General features: G+C 42.7%; 1 protein-coding gene across 3 annotated transcripts in view; it reads left to right on the forward strand.

Annotated features, from left to right (window-relative positions):
- The window catches only part of brpf1 (bromodomain and PHD finger containing, 1), a 74,992-nt gene extending 58,796 nt beyond the window's left edge, over positions 1–16,196 (forward strand). The window contains exons 13-16 of one of the 3 annotated variants that reach the window (XM_077217660.1): positions 447–580; positions 803–918; positions 9,369–9,523; positions 15,663–16,196. In XM_077217660.1, the coding sequence (XP_077073775.1) occupies positions 447–580; positions 803–918; positions 9,369–9,523; positions 15,663–15,846 (589 nt within the window). In that variant the 3' untranslated portion in view covers positions 15,847–16,196. Of the gene's footprint in view, positions 1–446; positions 631–661; positions 773–802; positions 919–9,368; positions 9,524–15,662 lie in introns of those variants that run through there. The other 2 variants (XM_077217661.1, XM_077217662.1) reach the window with 2 other exon arrangements.
- The last annotated feature ends 3,075 nt before the right edge of the window (positions 16,197–19,271 follow it).

The raw sequence follows: 19,271 nt of genomic DNA on the forward strand, positions 1-19,271 counted from the left end.
ATGGGAGTTGGAGTTTAGAGTTTAGAACTACCTAGCAACCATATTGCAACATATAGAAGCCATATTTCAGCTCTACAACATTGTACGGACATGTTTGTTGGCTCGTGTGCAATCATGTACAACAACCTAGCAACCTAGTGGCGAGTTTTGCCACAAGCACCCACTCACATTTTCTTCAGGAAATGTACACTCTAGTTGTTTACTGTTGTTCCACTTTAAATCTGCAGCAAAATCCATATATAACGTGAACTGCTTTACTTCCTGACAACATCCTGAACAAAGTTTACAGTCCTGTAATTAACAAACCTGCTTATCTGTTAAAAAGAGTCCAGCGTTTGAAGCTTACTTTAATGTCAAAATTACAATTAACTCTAGGTTTTAAAAATTTTTTGCTTTAAATTGTATTATTGAATAATTTTAAACTGTGTGTGTGTTTCTCCCGGCAGCACCACTCCATCTAAACAGGGTCGAGGGAAGGCCTCGTTCTCGCGCTCCACGTTCCCGGACGACAGCAGCGAGGAGACGTCCGGCACAGAGAACGACTCCTACTCCATGGGAGGATCCCGAGGAGTGTCTCACTGTGAGTGTAGCACACACACACACGCATCAGACGTGTGTGTGTGTGTGTGTGTGTGTGTGTGTGTGTGTGTTTGTGTTTGAGTGCCTCTAGGTCACTGAGATGTTTTTTTTTTCTACTCCTTTTCTCTTTATTGATTTATTTTATTGTATTGTAAAGCACTTTGGATCACCTATGGTTGTGTTAAACTTGTGCTGTATAAATAAGACTTGACATGTGTTTCAGTAGTTCGCAGCAGGGGCCGCTCGGGATGCTGGTTGAGCTCAGATGACTACAGCTCTCTGGACGCTCTCGATCTAGTGTGGGCCAAGTGCAGAGGATACCCATCATACCCCGCTCTGGTGAGTGTTTTACCTCACTCTGACCTAACACACACAAACTCACTCAGCTTTCACTACATTTTTAAATTGCGCTGTATGTAGGGCTTCTCTTGACTAAAGATTTTTCTAGTCAACTAGTAGTCTTTCATTTTAAGCGATTAGTCAACTAATCACGCGTTTATATTAATAAGCCATAAATAATAATGAGCCTAATAGCCTATATAATACGTAGCCTAATCAGCGCTCAAACGCACACGCCACGCCCCAAACTCTCAGTCTGCTACAGTAGCCACGCCCCAAACTCTCAGTCTGCTACAGTAGCCACTCCCCAAACTCTCAGTCTGCTACAGTAGCCATACCCCAAACTCTCAGTCTGCTACAGTAGCCACACCCCAAACCTGTCTGCTACAGTAGCCAAGCCCCAAACTCTCAGTCTGCTACAATAGCCACTCCCCAAACTTTCAGTCTGCTACAGTAGCCACGCCCCAAACTCTCAATCTGCTACAGTAGCCACTCCCCAAACTCTCAGTCTGCTACAGTAGCCACACCCCAAACTCTCAGTCTGCTACAGTAGCCACGCCCCAAACTCTCAGTCTGCTACAGTAGCCACGCCCCAAACTCTCAGTCTGCTACAGTAGCCACTCCCCAAACTCTCAGTCTGCTACAGTAGCCACGCCCCAAACTCTCAGTCTGCTACAGTAGCCACGCCCCAAACTCTCAGTCTGCTACAGTAGCCACACCCCAAACCTGTCTGCTACAGTAGCCAAGCCCCAAACTCTCAGTCTGCTACAGTAGCCACTCCCCAAACTTTCAGTCTGCTACAGTAGCCACGCCCCAAACTCTCAATCTGCTACAGTAGCCACTCCCCAAACACTCAGTCTGCTACAGTAGCCACACCCCAAACTCTCAGTCTGCATACAGTAGCCACGCCCCAAACTCTCAGTCTGCTACAGTAGCCACTCCCCAAACTCTCAGTCTGCATACAGTAGCCATGCCCCAAACTCTCAGTCTGCTACAGTAGCCACTCCCCAATCTCTCAGTCTGCATACAGTAGCCACGCCCCAAACTCTCAGTCTGCTACAGTAGCCACTCCCCAAACTCTCAGTCTGCTACAGTAGCCACTCCCCACGTCCCAAACTCTCAGTCAGCTACAGTAGCCACGCCCCAAACTCTCAGTCTGCTACAGTAGCCACTCCCCAAACTCTCAGGCCGTTTCTCAAAACCAAGAATGCAAAGAACGGACTTGTGTTCTTGGGGAGAACGCTCTTGCTAGTTGTTCTTGGAAGAATAAACTTACAAGGTGACGAGCACACAGAACGCTGCTGACAGTTTGAGGCGATGTGTTCTTGCTGGTATTGCGCAATACCCCCGCACAGCTCCGTCTTCAGTACCCAAACATAACAAGAATTATTAATGATAACAGCCAGGTTTTTAGCATGACTGGCCGGTTGGCTCGTTAGCTACACCCGCGTGCGCTTATGGAGATTGTTCACTACCGAAAATGTTTGAGCATATTTTCGATTCGCCATAAATTTTCGTAAAAATGGCAATATTTGAAATCAACACAGTAGATTTCTCGCATCAAATGCTCTCAGAAGTGAATTTAGTGATGAAATGGCATACGAAATTGTAGAAAAACGACTTACTGTTGTTCTGCCTTTCTGCCCCCCGCTCCTTCCTTGAATGCCGAAATGAATGCTGGGATATTTCTGCCGTCAAGTTCACACAAGTTACCAACCGATGCATCCTCGGTAAAATGGGCGTGTCAAGAACACTTCTGGGATTTTTAACCGTTCTTGCCAAAATGCAAACTTGTGTATTGAGACAGTACTTGGGCAGCGACTGATGACGTTTCACAAGTCGACAAGAACACAAGTACAGACAAGAAGGCATATTGAGAAACGGCCTCAGTCTGCTACAGTAGCCACGTCCCAAACTCTCAGTCTGCTACAGTAGCCACGTCCCAAACTCTGTCTGCTACAGTAGCCATGCCCCAAACTCTCAGTCTGCTACAGTAGCCACTTCCCAAACTCTCAGTCTGCTACAGTAGCCACGCCCCAAACTCTCAGTCTGCTACAGCAGCCACTCCCCAATCTCTCAGTCTGCTACAGTAGCCACTCCCCAAACTCTCAGTCTGCTACAGTAGCCACGCCCCAAACTCTCAGTGTGCTACAGTAGCCACACCCCAAACTCTCAATCTGCTACAGTAGCCACGCCCCAAACTCTCAGTCTGCTACAGTAGCCACTCCCCAATCTCTCAGTCTGCTACAGTAGCCACTCCCCAAACTCTCAGTCTGCTACAGTAGCCACTCCCCAAACTCTCAGTCTGCTACAGTAGCCACTCCCCAAACTCTGTCTGCTACAGTAGCCATACCCCAAACTCTCAGTCTGCTACAGTAGCCACGCCCCAAACTCTCAGTCTGCTACAGTTGCCACACCCCAAACTCTGTCTGCTACAGTAGCCAAGCCCCAAACTCTGTCTGCTACAGTAGCCACTCCCCAAACTTTCAGTCTGCTACAGGAGCCACGCCCCAAACTCTCAATCTGCTACAGGAGCCACTCCCCAAACTCTCAGTCTGCTACAGTAGCCACTCCCCAAACTCTCAGTCTGCATACAGTAGCCACGTCCCAAACTCTCAGTCTGCTACAGTAGCCACTCCCCAAACTCTCAGTCTGCATACAGTAGCCATGCCCCAAACTCTCAGTCTGCATACAGTAGCCACGTCCCAAACTCTCAGTCTGCTAGAGTAGCCACTCCCCAAACTCTCAGTCTGCATACAGTAGCCACTCCCCAAACTCTCAGTCTGCTACAGTAGCCACTCCCCACGTCCCAAACTCTCAGTCTGCTTCAGTAGCCACGCCCCAAACTCTGTCTGCTACAGTAGCCACTCCCCAAACTCTGTCTGCTACAGTAGCCACGCCCCAAACTCTCAGTGTGCTACAGTAGCCACACCCCAAACTCTCAGTCTGCTACAGTAGCCACTCCCCAAACTCTGTCTGCTACAGTAGCCACTCCCCAATCTCTCAGACTGCTACAGTAGCCACGCCCCAAACTCTCAGTCTGCTACAGTAGCCACTCCCCAAACTCTCAGTCTGCTACAGTAGCCACTCCCCAAACTCTCAGTTTGCTACAGTAGCCACGCCCCAAACTCTCAGTCTGCTACAGTAGCCAATCCCCAAACTCTCAGTCTGCTACAGCAGCCAGTCCCCAAACTCTCAGTCTGCTACAGTAGCCACTCCCCAATCTCTGTCTGCTACAATAGCCACGCCCCAAACTCTCAGTCTGCTACAGTAGCCACTCCCCAAACTCTCAGTCTGCTACAGTAGCCACACCCCAAACTCTCAGTCTGCTACAGTAGCCACTCCCCAAACTCTCAGTCTGCTACAGTAGCCACTCCCCAAACTCTCAGTCTGCGACAGTAGCCACGCCCCAAACTCTCATTCTGGTACAGTAGCCACGCCCCAAACTCTCAGTCTGCTACAGTAGCCAGTCCCCAAACTCTCAGTCTGCTACAGTAGCCACTCCCCAAACTATCAGTCTGCTACAGTAGCCACACCCCAAACTCTCAGTCTGCTACAGTAGCCACGCCCCAAACTCTGTCTGCTACAGTAGCCAGTCCCCAAACTCTCAGTCTGCTACAGTAGCCACGTCCCAAACTCTCAGTCTGCTACAGTAGCCACGCCCCAATCTCTCAGTCTGCTACAGTAGCCACGCCCCAAACTCTCAGTCTGTTACAGTAGCCACTCCCCAAACTCTCAGTCTGCTACAGTAGCCACTCCCCAAACTCTCAGTCTGCTACAGTAGCCAATCCCCAAACTCTTAGTCTGCTACAGTAGCCAGTCCCCAAACTCTCAGTCTGCTACAGTAGCCACTCCCCAATCTCTGTCTGCTACAGTAGCCACTCCCCAAACTCTGTCTGCTACAGTAGCCACTACCCAAACTCTCAGTCTGCTACAGTAGCCACTACCCAAACTCTCAGTCTGCTACAGTAGCCACACCCCAAACTCTTAGTCTGCTACAGTAGCCACTCCCCAAACTCTCAGTCTGCTACAGTAGCCACGCCCCAAACTCTCAGTCTGCTACAGTAGCCACACCCCAAACTCTCAGTCTGCTACAGTAGCCACTCCCCAATCTCTCAGTCTGCTACAGTAGCCACACCCCAAACTCTCAGTCTGCTACTGTGGCCACTCCCCAAACTCTCAGTCTGCTACAGTAGCCACTCCCCAATCTCTCAGTCTGCTACAGTAGCCACTCCCCAAACTCTCAGTCTGCTACAGTAGCCACTCCCCAATCTCTCAGTCTGCTACAGTAGCCACACCCCAAACTCTCAGTCTGCTACAGTAGCCACGCCCCAAACTCTCAGTCTGCTACAGTAGCCACTCCCCAATCTCTCAGTCTGCTACAGTAGCCACTCCCCAATCTCTCAGTCTGCTACAGTAGCCACTCCCCAATCTCTCAGTCTGCTACAGTAGCCACTCCCCAAACTCTCAGTCTGCTACAGTAGCCACTCCCCAAACTCTCAGTCTGCTACAGTAGCCACTCCCCAATCTCTGTCTGCTACAGTAGCCACGCCCCAAACTCTCAGTCTGCTACAGTAGCCACTCCCCAAACTCTCAGTCTGCTACAGTAGCCACACCCCAAACTCTCAGTCTGCTACAGTAGCCACTCCCCAAACTCTCAGTCTGCTACAGTAGCCACTCCCCAAACTCTCAGTCTGCGACAGTAGCCACGCCCCAAACTCTCATTCTGGTACAGTAGCCACGCCCCAAACTCTCAGTCTGCTACAGTAGCCAGTCCCCAAACTCTCAGTCTGCTACAGTAGCCACTCCCCAAACTCTCAGTCTGCTACAGTAGCCACGCCCCAAACTCTCAGTCTGCTACAGTAGCCACGCCCCAAACTCTGTCTGCTACAGTAGCCAGTCCCCAAACTCTCAGTCTGCTACAGTAGCCACGTCCCAAACTCTCAGTCTGCTACAGTAGCCACGCCCCAATCTCTCAGTCTGCTACAGTAGCCACGCCCCAAACTCTCAGTCTGCTACAGTAGCCACTCCCCAAACTCTCAGTCTGCTACAGTAGCCACGCCCCAAACTCTCAGTCTGCTACAGTAGCCAAGCCCCAAACTCTGTCTGCTACAGTAGCCAGTCCCCAAACTCTCAGTCTGCTACAGTAGCCACGTCCCAAACTCTCAGTCTGCTACAGTAGCCAGTCCCCAAACTCTCAGTCTGCTACAGTAGCCACGTCCCAAACTCTCAGTCTGCTACAGTAGCCACGCCCCAATCTCTCAGTCTGCTACAGTAGCCACGCCCCAAACTCTCAGTCTGCTACAGTAGCCACTCCCCAAACTCTCAGTCTGCTACAGTAGCCACTCCCCAAACTCTCAGTCTGCTACAGTAGCCACTCCCCAAACTCTCAGTCTGCTACAGTAGCCAATCCCCAAACTCTCAGTCTGCTACAGTAGCCAGTCCCCAAACTCTCAGTCTGCTACAGTAGCCACTCCCCAATCTCTGTCTGCTACAGTAGCCACTCCCCAAACTCTGTCTGCTACAGTAGCCACTACCCAAACTCTCAGTCTGCTACAGTAGCCACACCCCAAACTCTCAGTCTGCTACAGTAGCCACTCCCCAAACTCTCAGTCTGCTACAGTAGCCACGCCCCAAACTCTCAGTCTGCTACAGTAGCCACACCCCAAACTCTCAGTCTGCTACAGTAGCCACTCCCCAAACTCTCAGTCTGCTACAGTAGCCACACCCCAAACTCTCAGTCTGCTACAGTGGCCACTCCCCAATCTCTCAGTCTGCTACAGTAGCCACTCCCCAATCTCTCAGTCTGCTACAGTAGCCACTCCCCAAACTCTCAGTCTGCTACAGTAGCCACTCCCCAATCTCTCAGTCTGCTACAGTAGCCACACCCCAAACTCTCAGTCTGCTACAGTAGCCACGCCCCAAACTCTCAGTCTGCTACAGTAGCCACGCCCCAAACTCTCAGTCTGCTACAGTAGCCACTCCCCAATCTCTCAGTCTGCTACAGTAGCCACACCCCAAACTCTGTCTGCTACAGTAGCCAGTCCCCAAACTCTCAGTCTGCTACAGTAGCCACGTCCCAAACTCTCAGTCTGCTACGGTAGCCAGTCCCCAAACTCTCAGTCTGCTACAGTAGCCACGTCCCAAACTCTCAGTCTGCTACAGTAGCCACGCCCCAATCTCTCAGTCTGCTACAGTAGCCAAGCCCCAAACTCTCAGTCTGCTACAGTAGCCAGTCCCCAAACTCTCAGTCTGCTACAGTAGCCACTCCCCAAACTCTCAGTCTGCTACAGTAGCCACTCCCCAAACTCTCAGTCTGCTACAGTAGCCACGCCCCAAACTCTCAGTCTGCTACAGTAGCCACTCCCCAAACTCTCAGTCTGCTACAGTAGCCACTCCCCAAACTCTCAGTCTGCTACAGTAGCCACTCCCCAAACTCTCAGTCTGCTACAGTAGCCACGCCCCAAACTCTCAGTCTGCTACAGTAGCCACGCCCCAAACTCTATTGTTGGCTTTTGCCACAAATATGCCTGTGCAACTTCAGACTAGTTTTGTGGTCCAAGGTCTCAAATTACATACTAACTGTAGTCAATGAACAGATAAACTGGGTTAAGAGAATGTATTTAACAAAAAAAATCACCTTTAATATTTTTCACTCTGACATTATTTTCATGACAGTCCAGCACATTTATCCCCAAACTCACAATTGTCAAGTCAGCTTTAGTTCTATAGCGCTTTATACAATACAGATTGTTTCAAAGCAGTTTCACAGTGTTAAACAGGAAATAACAGAATCACTGATGCAAACTTTATTAAATATGAAAGAAATTCAAATTATTCTATAATTTCTGTATTCTATAAAAAGCAGCTCTAATAAGACAACAGAGGCATTATTCAGATCAATTCAGTCCAGTTCAATAATAGTGTCAAGGTTGCAAAATCTGTCACTTTAACCGAAGTCGAATCAACTATAAATACAGTAATGTGAGTAGAATCTTGTATTATTTTAAATAATATATTTTATTCCAAATTGCCTGATTTTCTTTCTTGTGAGGAATAAAATTGCGTAATTTTAAAGAAAGTACTTCACTCCTGTATCTCAGACTGTTGTTGAGATATAATCACGATCATACTGGCTGCCGTAAACTAGACTCTCGAATTAGGCGATGTATTCAAACATTCATTCATGCAGGAGACATTAGTAACAGTATTTGTTTTTTATGGGTATTCTAATATCATATACAGTTCTGAACTTAATCATTGATTTCCATCAGTGTGATGAGCGAGCAGTGGAGGGATTGGCGTGCAGTCACTCAAAACTCCTTTTAAGTAACATTGTAGAATATTAAATTAAATAAAACAAATAACAAAATAGATCCAACTACACCTTACCTTGTAATAAATCAGACATGTTGAAATTCTGTTCCATCTACTCTAGCTATGTTTCCATCCACCTATATTTATTTAAATTTTGGGATGTAAGTGCTTTATGAAAACGCCAAGCTGTGAATAAATGCGCGTAAAAATGTATGCGCTCAATTGAGGCATATCATTGTTTTATCGATAAGAAGACATGCGCTTAAAAATACATTTACAGAATAAATCCCCCAGAACCTCATGTGACTCTTCCTCAGCGTCAGCTGTGATTGGATAACTGGAGTAACCAGTGGACCAATGGCATCGCAGCATCTCTAATGTTGGTTTGGTGTTTCTGAAACACCGGAGTCAAAGTGTGTGATCAGAATGATTGAGTTAAATTCCCTCCAGAAGCGTCTCTCACACACGAGTGTGTTCCCGAACACCAGCATCCGAACACTAGAGAAGAGGACAGTGGTTATTGTGTTTCGTCTGACGCTCTGAGACACACTCGTTTATAATGGAGCGAAAAAGAGCTACTTCCATTTTTATTACTAATATTTTTCATCAATTTCCCAGGAAGTGATGATTTTGTTCTCTTGAACACATGGCATGGAAACACTGCGGTAACAGTTTACAATAAGGTTTATTCGTTAACATTAGTTAATGTATTAACTAACATAAACTAACCATGAGCAATACATTTGTTAATGTATTTGTTCTTTTTTAGTTAATGTTAGTTAATAACTTATTTATTTTATGTTCGCGATTGTGCTGCATTCACTCACAAAAATAAATGTTTTATATATTTACAGTAGGACATTTACAAAATATCTTCATGGAACATGATCTTTACTTAATATCCTAATGATTTTTGGCATAAAAGAAAAATTGATAATTTTGACCTATTGTTGGCTATTGCCACAAATATACCCGTGCGACTTGTGACTGGTTTTGTGATCCAGGGTCACATATTCCAGTTTTGCACACAAGTAATATTCACAACTGTGGATGTGAGCTCATCAGCAGAAGGTGCAGTGGCTGTGTGTGTCCAGCAGAGGACATCGTTGAGTCGTGTCTTCTCCTTCCCTCAGATCATCGACCCGAAGATGCCCCGCGAGGGTGTGTTCCACCGGGGCGTCCCGATCCCCGTCCCGCCGCTGGAGGTCCTGAAGCTGGGAGAGCAGATGACCCAGGAGGCCCGTGAACACCTCTTCCTCGTGCTCTTCTTCGACAACAAGAGGACCTGGTTAGTCACGCTCCTCTTCTTCCTCATGCTTTCTGTGCTGCGATAGGACAGAGACTACAGGTGTGTGTGTGTGTGTGTGTGTGTGTGTGTCAGACATGTTCATGTGTTTAACAGACACCTCAGTTACACTACCATTCAAAAGTTTGGGGACAGTAAAATTTGGTTTATTTGTGTGAAAAATATTAATACTCTTTTTCAGCTAGGATGAATTAAATTGATCAAAAGTGACAGAATGCTGTCTTTCTTTTGAACTTTCTATTCATCAAAGAATCCTGAAAAATATAGTGCCTCAGTTTCCCCAACAAACTGTTTTCAACATTGATCATAATCATAAATGTTCCTTGAGCATCAAATCATCATATTATAGTGATTTCTGAAGGATCATGTGACACTGAAGATTGGAGTAGTGATACTGAAAATTCAGCTTTGATCACAGGAATAAATTAACTTTTTTATTTTAATATATTTTAAAATGTATTTTAAATTTAAATTCTTAACGACCCCTCACTTTTAAATGGGACTCAATATAAAATAAATTGCAAATATATGCTTGCGTTATTCTTTTGTTGTTGTTTACTTCAGTTCCGGAAGTAATTGGATTGAGGTAACTGAATTTTACATTGTTTTTATTGAAATCTCTTTTGGTCCTGTGACAGTGGAAACTGATTTTTGGTTCTCATGTTTTCATGTGTGATGTGAGGAATCTTCCACAGCATAGAGTTGTGTAGAAACTGCTGGTTATTTTCCACAGTTTGACGCGTGGGTCGTGAAGATATATCTTTTTGTCTTTGATGTCAATTACAGGGTCACATGTTTGTTTGGTTACAAACTTTACAGTAAAGTTCCAGTTATTAACATTAGTTGCCTACAACAGTTAATAAACTAAGTTAACAACTAACCATGTTTCAACATTTACTAATGCATTATTAAAATGAAAAGTTGATTTTGTTTAATGGACCTGAGCTCACATGAATTAACAAACAACAGCTGTTTTTAAAAAAATAAAATAACATTAACAAATATATTTTTTTGCTCATTGTTAATGTTTATTAATGTATTAACTATTGGGACCTTATTATAAAGTGTTACTGTTTATTCTTACATTTGCCATTTGAAAACATATATTACTTCATTCTCTAATATTTTACAAATAAGCACATTTTGCTATAATTAGACTCATTCCGTGTCAAATCAAACAAATTTCAGAAACTTCCCTAGCTAAAATTTGATATTTATGATTTTTTTTCTAAAGAAAAACTAACATAAATAGTGATGAAAGCCAAAATATTTAATGTCACCGTTGTGTATTTACGGAGTAACCCACTATTTTCTTTATGAGGGTCAAAATGACAATTTTCACCTGAGATTTAGAGCCGCATTACAGGGGGGGAAATTACTTTAGAAAGATGGCAACATCATTATTTTATATTTAAACAGAGATTGGTTGATCTAGTAGTTAAATCTGTTGACTTTATCAATATTTGTTGCATTATAACCCAATGGTGACAGTCCAAAAACGGGGAAAAGCACTACTTGTGTTTTTTGCCTGAAGTTTGCATGCCTGTAACTCAAGAAGTATTAAAGATATCTTAATATCCTTTTAGATTCTGGTTCTTATCAAACCTTTCTTTTGGTATCTAAATTTTTAAGGCCCAATATGTTTCAATCCCAGAGATATTGGGATTTCAATGTGGCTCCATGAGTAAATTGGTAAATTGTACACATTTTAAGTGGTCAAAACCAAAAATTGGTTTAAATTTATTTAAAAGAGGTATATCTGAACAACAAATGATGTTGAAACTACAAATGTATCTTGTTTCCTTTCTATCAAGATATAGCATTGAACATTCCTGTCTGAGTGCCATAATATTATTCTTCCAAAGTTTGTGTGACTGTAACTCCAGAAGTGTTAAAGATATCTCAATATCCTTCTAGATTCTCATTCTTAATAAACTTTCATTTTATGTTCATTATAGGGCCTTTTATCAGGATCTCTAAATGGCTGTATGTGCAAATTGTTGAATTTAACCCATTTTCAATGGTCAAAAACCAAATATGAGGAACTTTTCGAAGAGCTGATACTTATTGTGTTTAAAGAGGAATGTTTGAAGAACAAATAATGTTAAAACTAAGAATGTATCTTGCCAAAATACCCAGAAACTTAAAGTGAACAAACATTTTATCGTCCTACACCTTCCACAGACGATATGTTTATAAAAATAAATTTAGACCGTTTAACATCGTGATTGATCAGGATATGAGGAGACTTTTAACCAGCATGACAACAAAATGTTTCTGTGAACAATCACCTATTGCACCTTTCATTGGTAGATCCAGAGAAGTGAGAACCAGAATCTAGAAGGATATTGACTTAATACTTCTTGAGTAAGAGTTATGCAAACTTTGGAAATAGACTATATTTGGCACTCGGAAAGGAATGCTCTATGCACTTGTGTTGATGGAGGGAAATTAGATAACAACATTATTTTGTTCTCCGGATATTCCTCAAGTATCAGCTGTGTGCAAAGTGATCCACATTTGGTTTTTTACCCCTGAAAATGTGTACAATTTACTCATTGAGCCACACTGAGACGCTGATATCTCTGGAAATGAACCATGTTGGGCCTTAAAAATGAATATGCCAAAAGAAAAGTTTGATAAGAACCAGAATCTAAAAGGATATTAAAACAATTTTATCAAAAATTTCACCACAAGTTTAAACAGCATTAACATTTTTCATTATAACCTGCGGATGCTCACGCTGACTGGACGTTGTTTGGTCAGTCTGTAGAGTTCCTCGTTTGTCTTATGGGCGTCTGCTTGTCTAACTCCCAGCATGGTTCGGTTGCACTGACTCGCAAACACATCCAGTTCTTCCTCTAGAGCTTTTGTTAGAGCCCATGTTGTCGATTTTAACGTCCTTTTTCCGTTGATTAGTAGATGTTGTTCATTATCACTGGAACTATTCATTTGCACTTGGACAGTCTTCTCCTCGTTTAATTCTAGTGCGACTATGCCAGCTTTTTGTTGTAGTTGGGTGAGCTGTTGTTGTGCCCTGGTGAGATCATTTTTCAGTAGTGAAATATCGTCGCCAAATGCGAAATCGTTAAGCTTGCGTTCGGCTCTAGATTGTTTGGCTGTTGCTGTACCACGTCGCGGTCTCATATTATTCCTGAACCTTTAGGACCTTTATGTGTAAGGTATCCGAAGCTTCCAGCAGAGAGCCGGGAGACGTAATCTATTACTGTGATGTAGGGTTGGACGTTATGGAAAAATTTTATATCACGATATATTTCTTAATTTCGGTCGATAGGATATAATTCCGGTATCGATATGAACAATATAAAAGCCTCAGAAAAACTGCCAGGAACGCCCACAACAGATGTCTGTACCTACAATCTTCTGAAACTTGAATTGGCCAAGTCTATGAAACCTGCTGGAGTCTTTCGGTACTGCACCATAACAAACTACATGAACCAATGAAATAACCCATCATAACAATAACATTCTCTTCTCAATACCTGCTACAAGACTATGGAAGCATATGGGTAGCAATATTCAATTTGAAATGTAATATGCAAAATGACAACGCAATATGTAAAATGGCAATGCATTTCTGTTTTTAAATTTACATTTGCCATTACATTTGTGCAACGTTTGGTGCAAAATTTAAATTCAATTATATAATTTACATTTGCCATTTCGTACACTAGTTTTAATATGTAAATTGAATACATATTTTAACGCTTTACAAGTTGCAAAATTAAAATGTATTACTGATGTGATTAGATGCATCTTCAAGCAAAAACTATTTTTTATTTTTCTTAATTGCATTTACACTCACAGTTAAGACACTTGCGATTGCATTTTCATTAAATGTCCCGCAATGAATGTAGCAAAATTCAATGCATCACGAGCCGATCACGCCCCCTCCCGCCTGTCAATCACTGCGTGAAGTTTCGGTTTCTTAGATATTAAACTCATATGTATTGGTCATTCTGAGGTCACTCAGCTTCCACACATGCTCCAAATTCACGCAAAAAGTCTGGTTTGTTTGTGCCGGTTAAAGTGTTGTTTGTGCTGCTTCTATCGGGTGGAACTGCTTCAGATGCTGGAACAGGTTTGATGTGTTCCCGCTGTGAGACGGCACCGCTCTCCAGCACATTTTGCAGCACGCTGAAACTTGAAGTTTTGAGATCTAAGATAGCCAAAACACTTCCATACCAATGAATTAGTCTTTCCTCTCTTATCAACTATTTCGTCTGCTTCTCCTCACTTGTGGAAGCTTGTTCAGTCACATTTTGTATTGCTGTCAGGACCGCTCATTTTGTAGCTAAAACTTGCCGCGTTGGAGATCCGCGTAATACTGTCTGTAGTGTACGTCATCACGAAAGTAGTCGATTGTGTTCTGCTCTTTCTGACGCCTAACGTCAGTAAGTGACAAATGCTGTTATGTATATTGAAATATCGGAAATTTGTTTAAAAATTATATCACCGTTATTGGAAAAAAAAATATCGCGATATATATTGATATTGTATTATTGTCCAGCCCTACTATGATGAATAGGAACGTCGCCTTGTAATCCTCCGGTTGTGACCGATAATGGCTCTGAGAGCGGGCCCTCCAGTACACCTGCCTCGCAGATCCATCGTACAAGACTGGGATGCCGTAGTGTCGCAGGATTGCGAACAGTCAAATGCCTTCTTGAAATCGAGGAATGTGATGTACACCGGTAGTAGTTGTGCTCTGGCTCCTTCGATGACTCTTCGCGGGATGAAAGCCTGTCGGGTTGTTTCTGAGCAGCTTGTGGATTGGATTCTGGATGCGGTTCAGGAGGACTTGATTGAAGGTTTTTGCTGCGATGGACGTCAAGCTGATTCCTCTGAAGTTGTTCGTCAGGCTTGGGCAGTGGGATGATCGAGCTCGATGTCCATTGTTTCGGTGCGCAGAGTTTGTGCAATGAATTTACTATGAATTTGCCGCCGTCATTGCATAATCGGGTCTTGGCGACTTGTTCTGCTTAAGCTGTTCAATCGCTCTCACCGCTTCCACTCGCGTTGGACTCGTTATTGAAATAGCCCTGTCTGGACTTGGTTCTGGAAAGTTGACTGTTTCCACCTTCGCACTCTTGTTGTTGAAGAGTTCGCAGAAGTGCTTGCCCCAGTCGCTGGTGAGTTCGGTCTTCGAGACATGCTGCAGCATTCTGCGGACTCTGAGATTTTGTCGATTAGAGTCCTCATTGTGCGATGCGTGTGTTTTTGGTCGAAAGCTTCTAGTTGAGTGTTGAAATATGGCTCTTTGTCAGTTTCCAAAGCTGTCTTGACACTCGACTGCTTGTTTTTCCACTGATCTCTCTTTTCTGTCGTTTGATTGTGCTTGAAATCGTCCTTGGCCACTTCTTCTTCTGCGATGAGCTGCAACGTTGAACTCCTGACACACCTCGGCATGGTGTGAGATCATCCCCTTTATTATTCAATTATCTTTAATACTTACTGAGTTACAGGCATGAAAACTTCAGCCAAGAAAAAAATGAGCTTTTTCCTGTTTTTGAATGGTCACTGATGGCTTATAAAGCAACACAGATTTATAGTCAACAGATTTCACTAATATACTTACCAATCTCTTCTTTCTAAAGTCATTTTTACACCCCTCTAATTTGACTCCAAATCTATGGTGAAAATTGTCATTTTGACCCTCATATACTAAATAGTGGATTACTCAGTCAATATACATTCATGGCATTTCATATTTTGGCTTTTATTACCGTTTATGTTGCTTTTTCTTCAGATTAGAATATTTACAAAACCACGAATCGCCCCGTTACTATCTCATTCTCATTACTGTAATGTTTTCTTTGTAATTTGTAATGAATGGTCATTGTTCCTAATGGTCACACACTTATTACTGTAGCGCTGGCGTTTTCTTAAATCATCATGGTTGATGTAGGCAGGGGTTAATGTGTTTTAAAAAACAATCTCACAGTGCAAAAACTCATGATGCACTTTATGAACCCTGTCAGCATCTCTGAACATCCGCTGTGGGCAAACGGAGAAATAGGCCAAAGGAAATGAACATGAAAATGCTGTATATGAAAAAAGAGAATGTGATACAAGTCACTAAATGTGTGTGTGTGTGTAGGCAATGGCTGCCGCGCTCCAAACTGGTTCCTCTGGGCGTCAATCAGGATCTGGACAAAGAGAAGATGCTGGAAGGCAGAAAGTCGAACATTAGGAAGTCGGTTCAGGTTGCGTATCACCGGGCCATGCAACACCGAAACAAAGTCCAGGGCGACCCGAGCAGCGACACCAGCGACAGCGACTGAACACACACACGGGTCACGACTCACACACTCTAATTCTCTACTCTGGTGCTAAAGTGCTTCACGTATCATCAGGATGAGTGTTTTAATGTTAGATGTGGCTGTTTCGAGTCATAGATACACAGTCCATTTACCTCACACTACAGCCAGTATTCAAGATTTGATCAAAACACTTTTTCTCAGATCTCTGCTAACGGCAGAAAAAAACAATGCGATTCTAAATTGCGCCTGAAACCGCATCCCCAAACACTGCAAAAAATATGTTGTTCCTCAGTGTTTCTGTCTTGCTTTCCAGTATGAATATCTAAACATTAAATATCTAAAAACAAGTAAATGTATTTTATAAAATAAAAGTCAAAATCAAGTGAGTTTATGGTTAAAACATAAACTTAATTCAAAGCGAAAACAAGATTAAAAAAGTGTGTGTGTGTGTATATATATATATATATATATATATATATATATACATACATGCATACATGTATATATTTATTGTATAAACTACCTTCATTTTGACACATTTTTCAGGAAACAAGACTTAAAGAATTAGTTCACTTCAGAATTAAAATGTCCTGATAATTCACTCTCCCGCACGTCATCCAAGATGTTCATGTCTTTCTTTCTTCAGTGGAAAAGAAATGAAGGTTTTTGAGGAAAACACTCCAGGATTTTCTCCATATAGTGACTTCAATGAAGTCCAACGGGTCGAAGGTCCAAATGTGAGTTTCAGTGCAGCTTCAAAGTCTCGACACAATCCAGCCGAGGAATAAGAGTCTGATCTAGACAAACCAGCGCACATTTTATAACAAAAATAAACATTTATATACTTTATAAACACAAATGTAGAGCCCTTTGAAGCTGCACTGAAACTGACATTTGGACCATTGAAGTCACTATATGGAGAAAATCCTGGAGTGTTTTCCTCAAAAACCTTCATTTCTTTTCCACTGAAGAAAGAAAGACATGAACATCTTGGATGACGTGTGAGTAAATTCAGGAAATTAAGTCTGAAGTGAAATGATCCTTTAATATCTTATGTCATTTTCCTTCTCAAGTAAATGCGTCTTGATTTAAGAATGTTTCGATATTTGTACTAGAAAACAAGACAAATTTTGAGGAAGAAAATCATTTTTTCAGTGTATTTAGCACACCTGAACTGTGATCTGCTGTGGAGAATCCATGTAAATGTTGGTAAATGAGGCTGACATGAAGAGCATGCTACACATTTATGGAGAGGATGCAGAGAAGTCAAATATGGTAATAATGTATTTATTTGTTCTTCCAAATGCCCCTGATCTTCCCATGAAGTCTCCACACCCTCGGCTCGTGAAATGATGAATCTGTCGGTGTTTGTTGTGTAAATCTCTTGTGCTTTGTATTTTCATTGAGAATGAATGAATGAGTGAATGAAAGAATCAATGACTAACTGTTGTCTGATTATGTGCCAGTTCCGTCACTGTAGATCTTTTATATATATATATATATATATATATAAATAATACATGCGATAGACTTTAATAAAAAAAAAAGGTTTGAGTTTTGTACATCTGTTTCTTTTTGTTTTTTTGAAGAATCGAGAATTTATGTAGAAATGAGAGCGCGCAAAACTGTTGTCTTGCGTAACAGATAGCTCAAGTCATCCAGAATCAACAAACACAAAAGGATTTGGTAGATAATCGTGACTTTTTATCTCACAATTCTGACTTTTTTTCTCTCACAATTGCATGATATAAAATTGCAATTGTGAATTATAAAGTCAGTTGCGTGATATAAAGTTGCAATTGCGAGAAATAAACTCTAAATTCTGACGACTTTTCTCAGAATTGCATGTTTATATCTCGCAATTCTGACTTTATAACACACAATTGGGGGACATAATGTAAGAATTGCATGATAGAAAGTCACAATTAGGAGAAATAAAGTCAGTCTTGCGTGATGTAAACTCGCAATTGTAAGAGAAAAAGTCGGTTATCTTTTCAAATGTTTTATTCTGTGGTGAAAACAAGCATCCATAGCTCTGGGTACATGCATGCATATGCATAAATAACACATCAGAACAGAAAGAACATTTAAATAAGATTATTTATGTACTGTATATACAACTGTATAAATAAAATTGCCTAACTCTCAGGTGGCATAAACCCTGAGAATTATAAAAACAGATAGTAATTGGTGTGCTAGATGTTTGAGGTGGAGATGGGCTGGGGGAAGACAATAGGTTACTGTCGTAACCCCGGTTCTCTGAAATGTCGAGTGAAGAGATCCACCTATGGGAAGGGCATCTGTACCTGGCCTCTGCAGAATCATCCAATTGCACCAAGTCTAGCTAGACAGACGGAAGTGTGCGACCAGTGCCCGGTAAATCCCAGCCCCTTACCTGAGGGCATATAACGCCGGCAAGCACTGCTGTTCTCCGGTAAGTATATTTGCTTCTCGTGCTGCAAGCGGGGCAAAGCTGGTGGGAGAGACATGGACAGCTCCCCGATTGCCCAATATACTCGCAGTGAGGTTCTGTAAGCCAGAGAAGGACTGACGCCCCAGGGAGACTGTGCTGGACACTTCCCATAATCATGAACCTGCAATCCTGATGCACAGACATAACTGCTGTGCTGATGCAGGACATGAAACATGTATGTGGCACACACACGATAATAACTCCAGCAACAAACACACACAAACATATATATATATATATATATATATATATACACCCAGGAAGGAAGTAAATGAATGCTTGGTGACATGAATGTGCATGGCCTGCTGGCCCATTCAACCCCTGTTCTTTTACTTCCAATGGGTAATTGAAAAAGAAATAGGTAGGTCACAGGGAAGGGCAGATACACTCAGTGTATCCTTAAATTCTTTTTACAACAGAATTTAAGGAACTGTTTAATTTACGCTCATCTTCTACTTCTTCCAGTGTGCGTGCAGTTGAGTTCTGTTGACAACTATTCGTCACTCAAACTTACGTCACTTACTCCGTTGCTCTGATTGGTTGTAGGTCTATCCAATTGAGTGCAGAGCCATTTTCTTTCCTGGTTCGGTTGAAACGCCCCATAATCACAGCCCAATGGAGCAGTATCTCTGCAGAGCATATTCTGACTAGAATCTGAGTATGGCGATGTCAGGCTAATAGCATCCACAAGTCAATGTGAGAGGTGTTGCTAAGATATGGGACTCCCTCTGTGGGGGGGGGGGGCGCCCATTAAATAAAGAGCTCTTCCAAAAAGCACTGGTCCTGGCCATATATGTCTGTAAGGCACGGACAGGACACCGAGCATTCCGCCTCTGATCCTCCGTAGAGGAAAAGGTTGAGGGGGAAAAGCAGACAGCTCCAACAATTCCGATGAGAATGCAGGGAAATAAGTAGGCATGCAAGCCGGATTAGGTTTAACGGAAACCTTATCTCCATTTAGAGAGAATTTAGT

The sequence above is a fragment of the Siphateles boraxobius genome, unplaced genomic scaffold (genome assembly GCF_051911475.1).
Source record: "Siphateles boraxobius isolate OS27281-9 unplaced genomic scaffold, OSU_SipBor_1 75, whole genome shotgun sequence".
Classification (NCBI taxonomy): domain Eukaryota; kingdom Metazoa; phylum Chordata; class Actinopteri; order Cypriniformes; family Leuciscidae; genus Siphateles; species Siphateles boraxobius.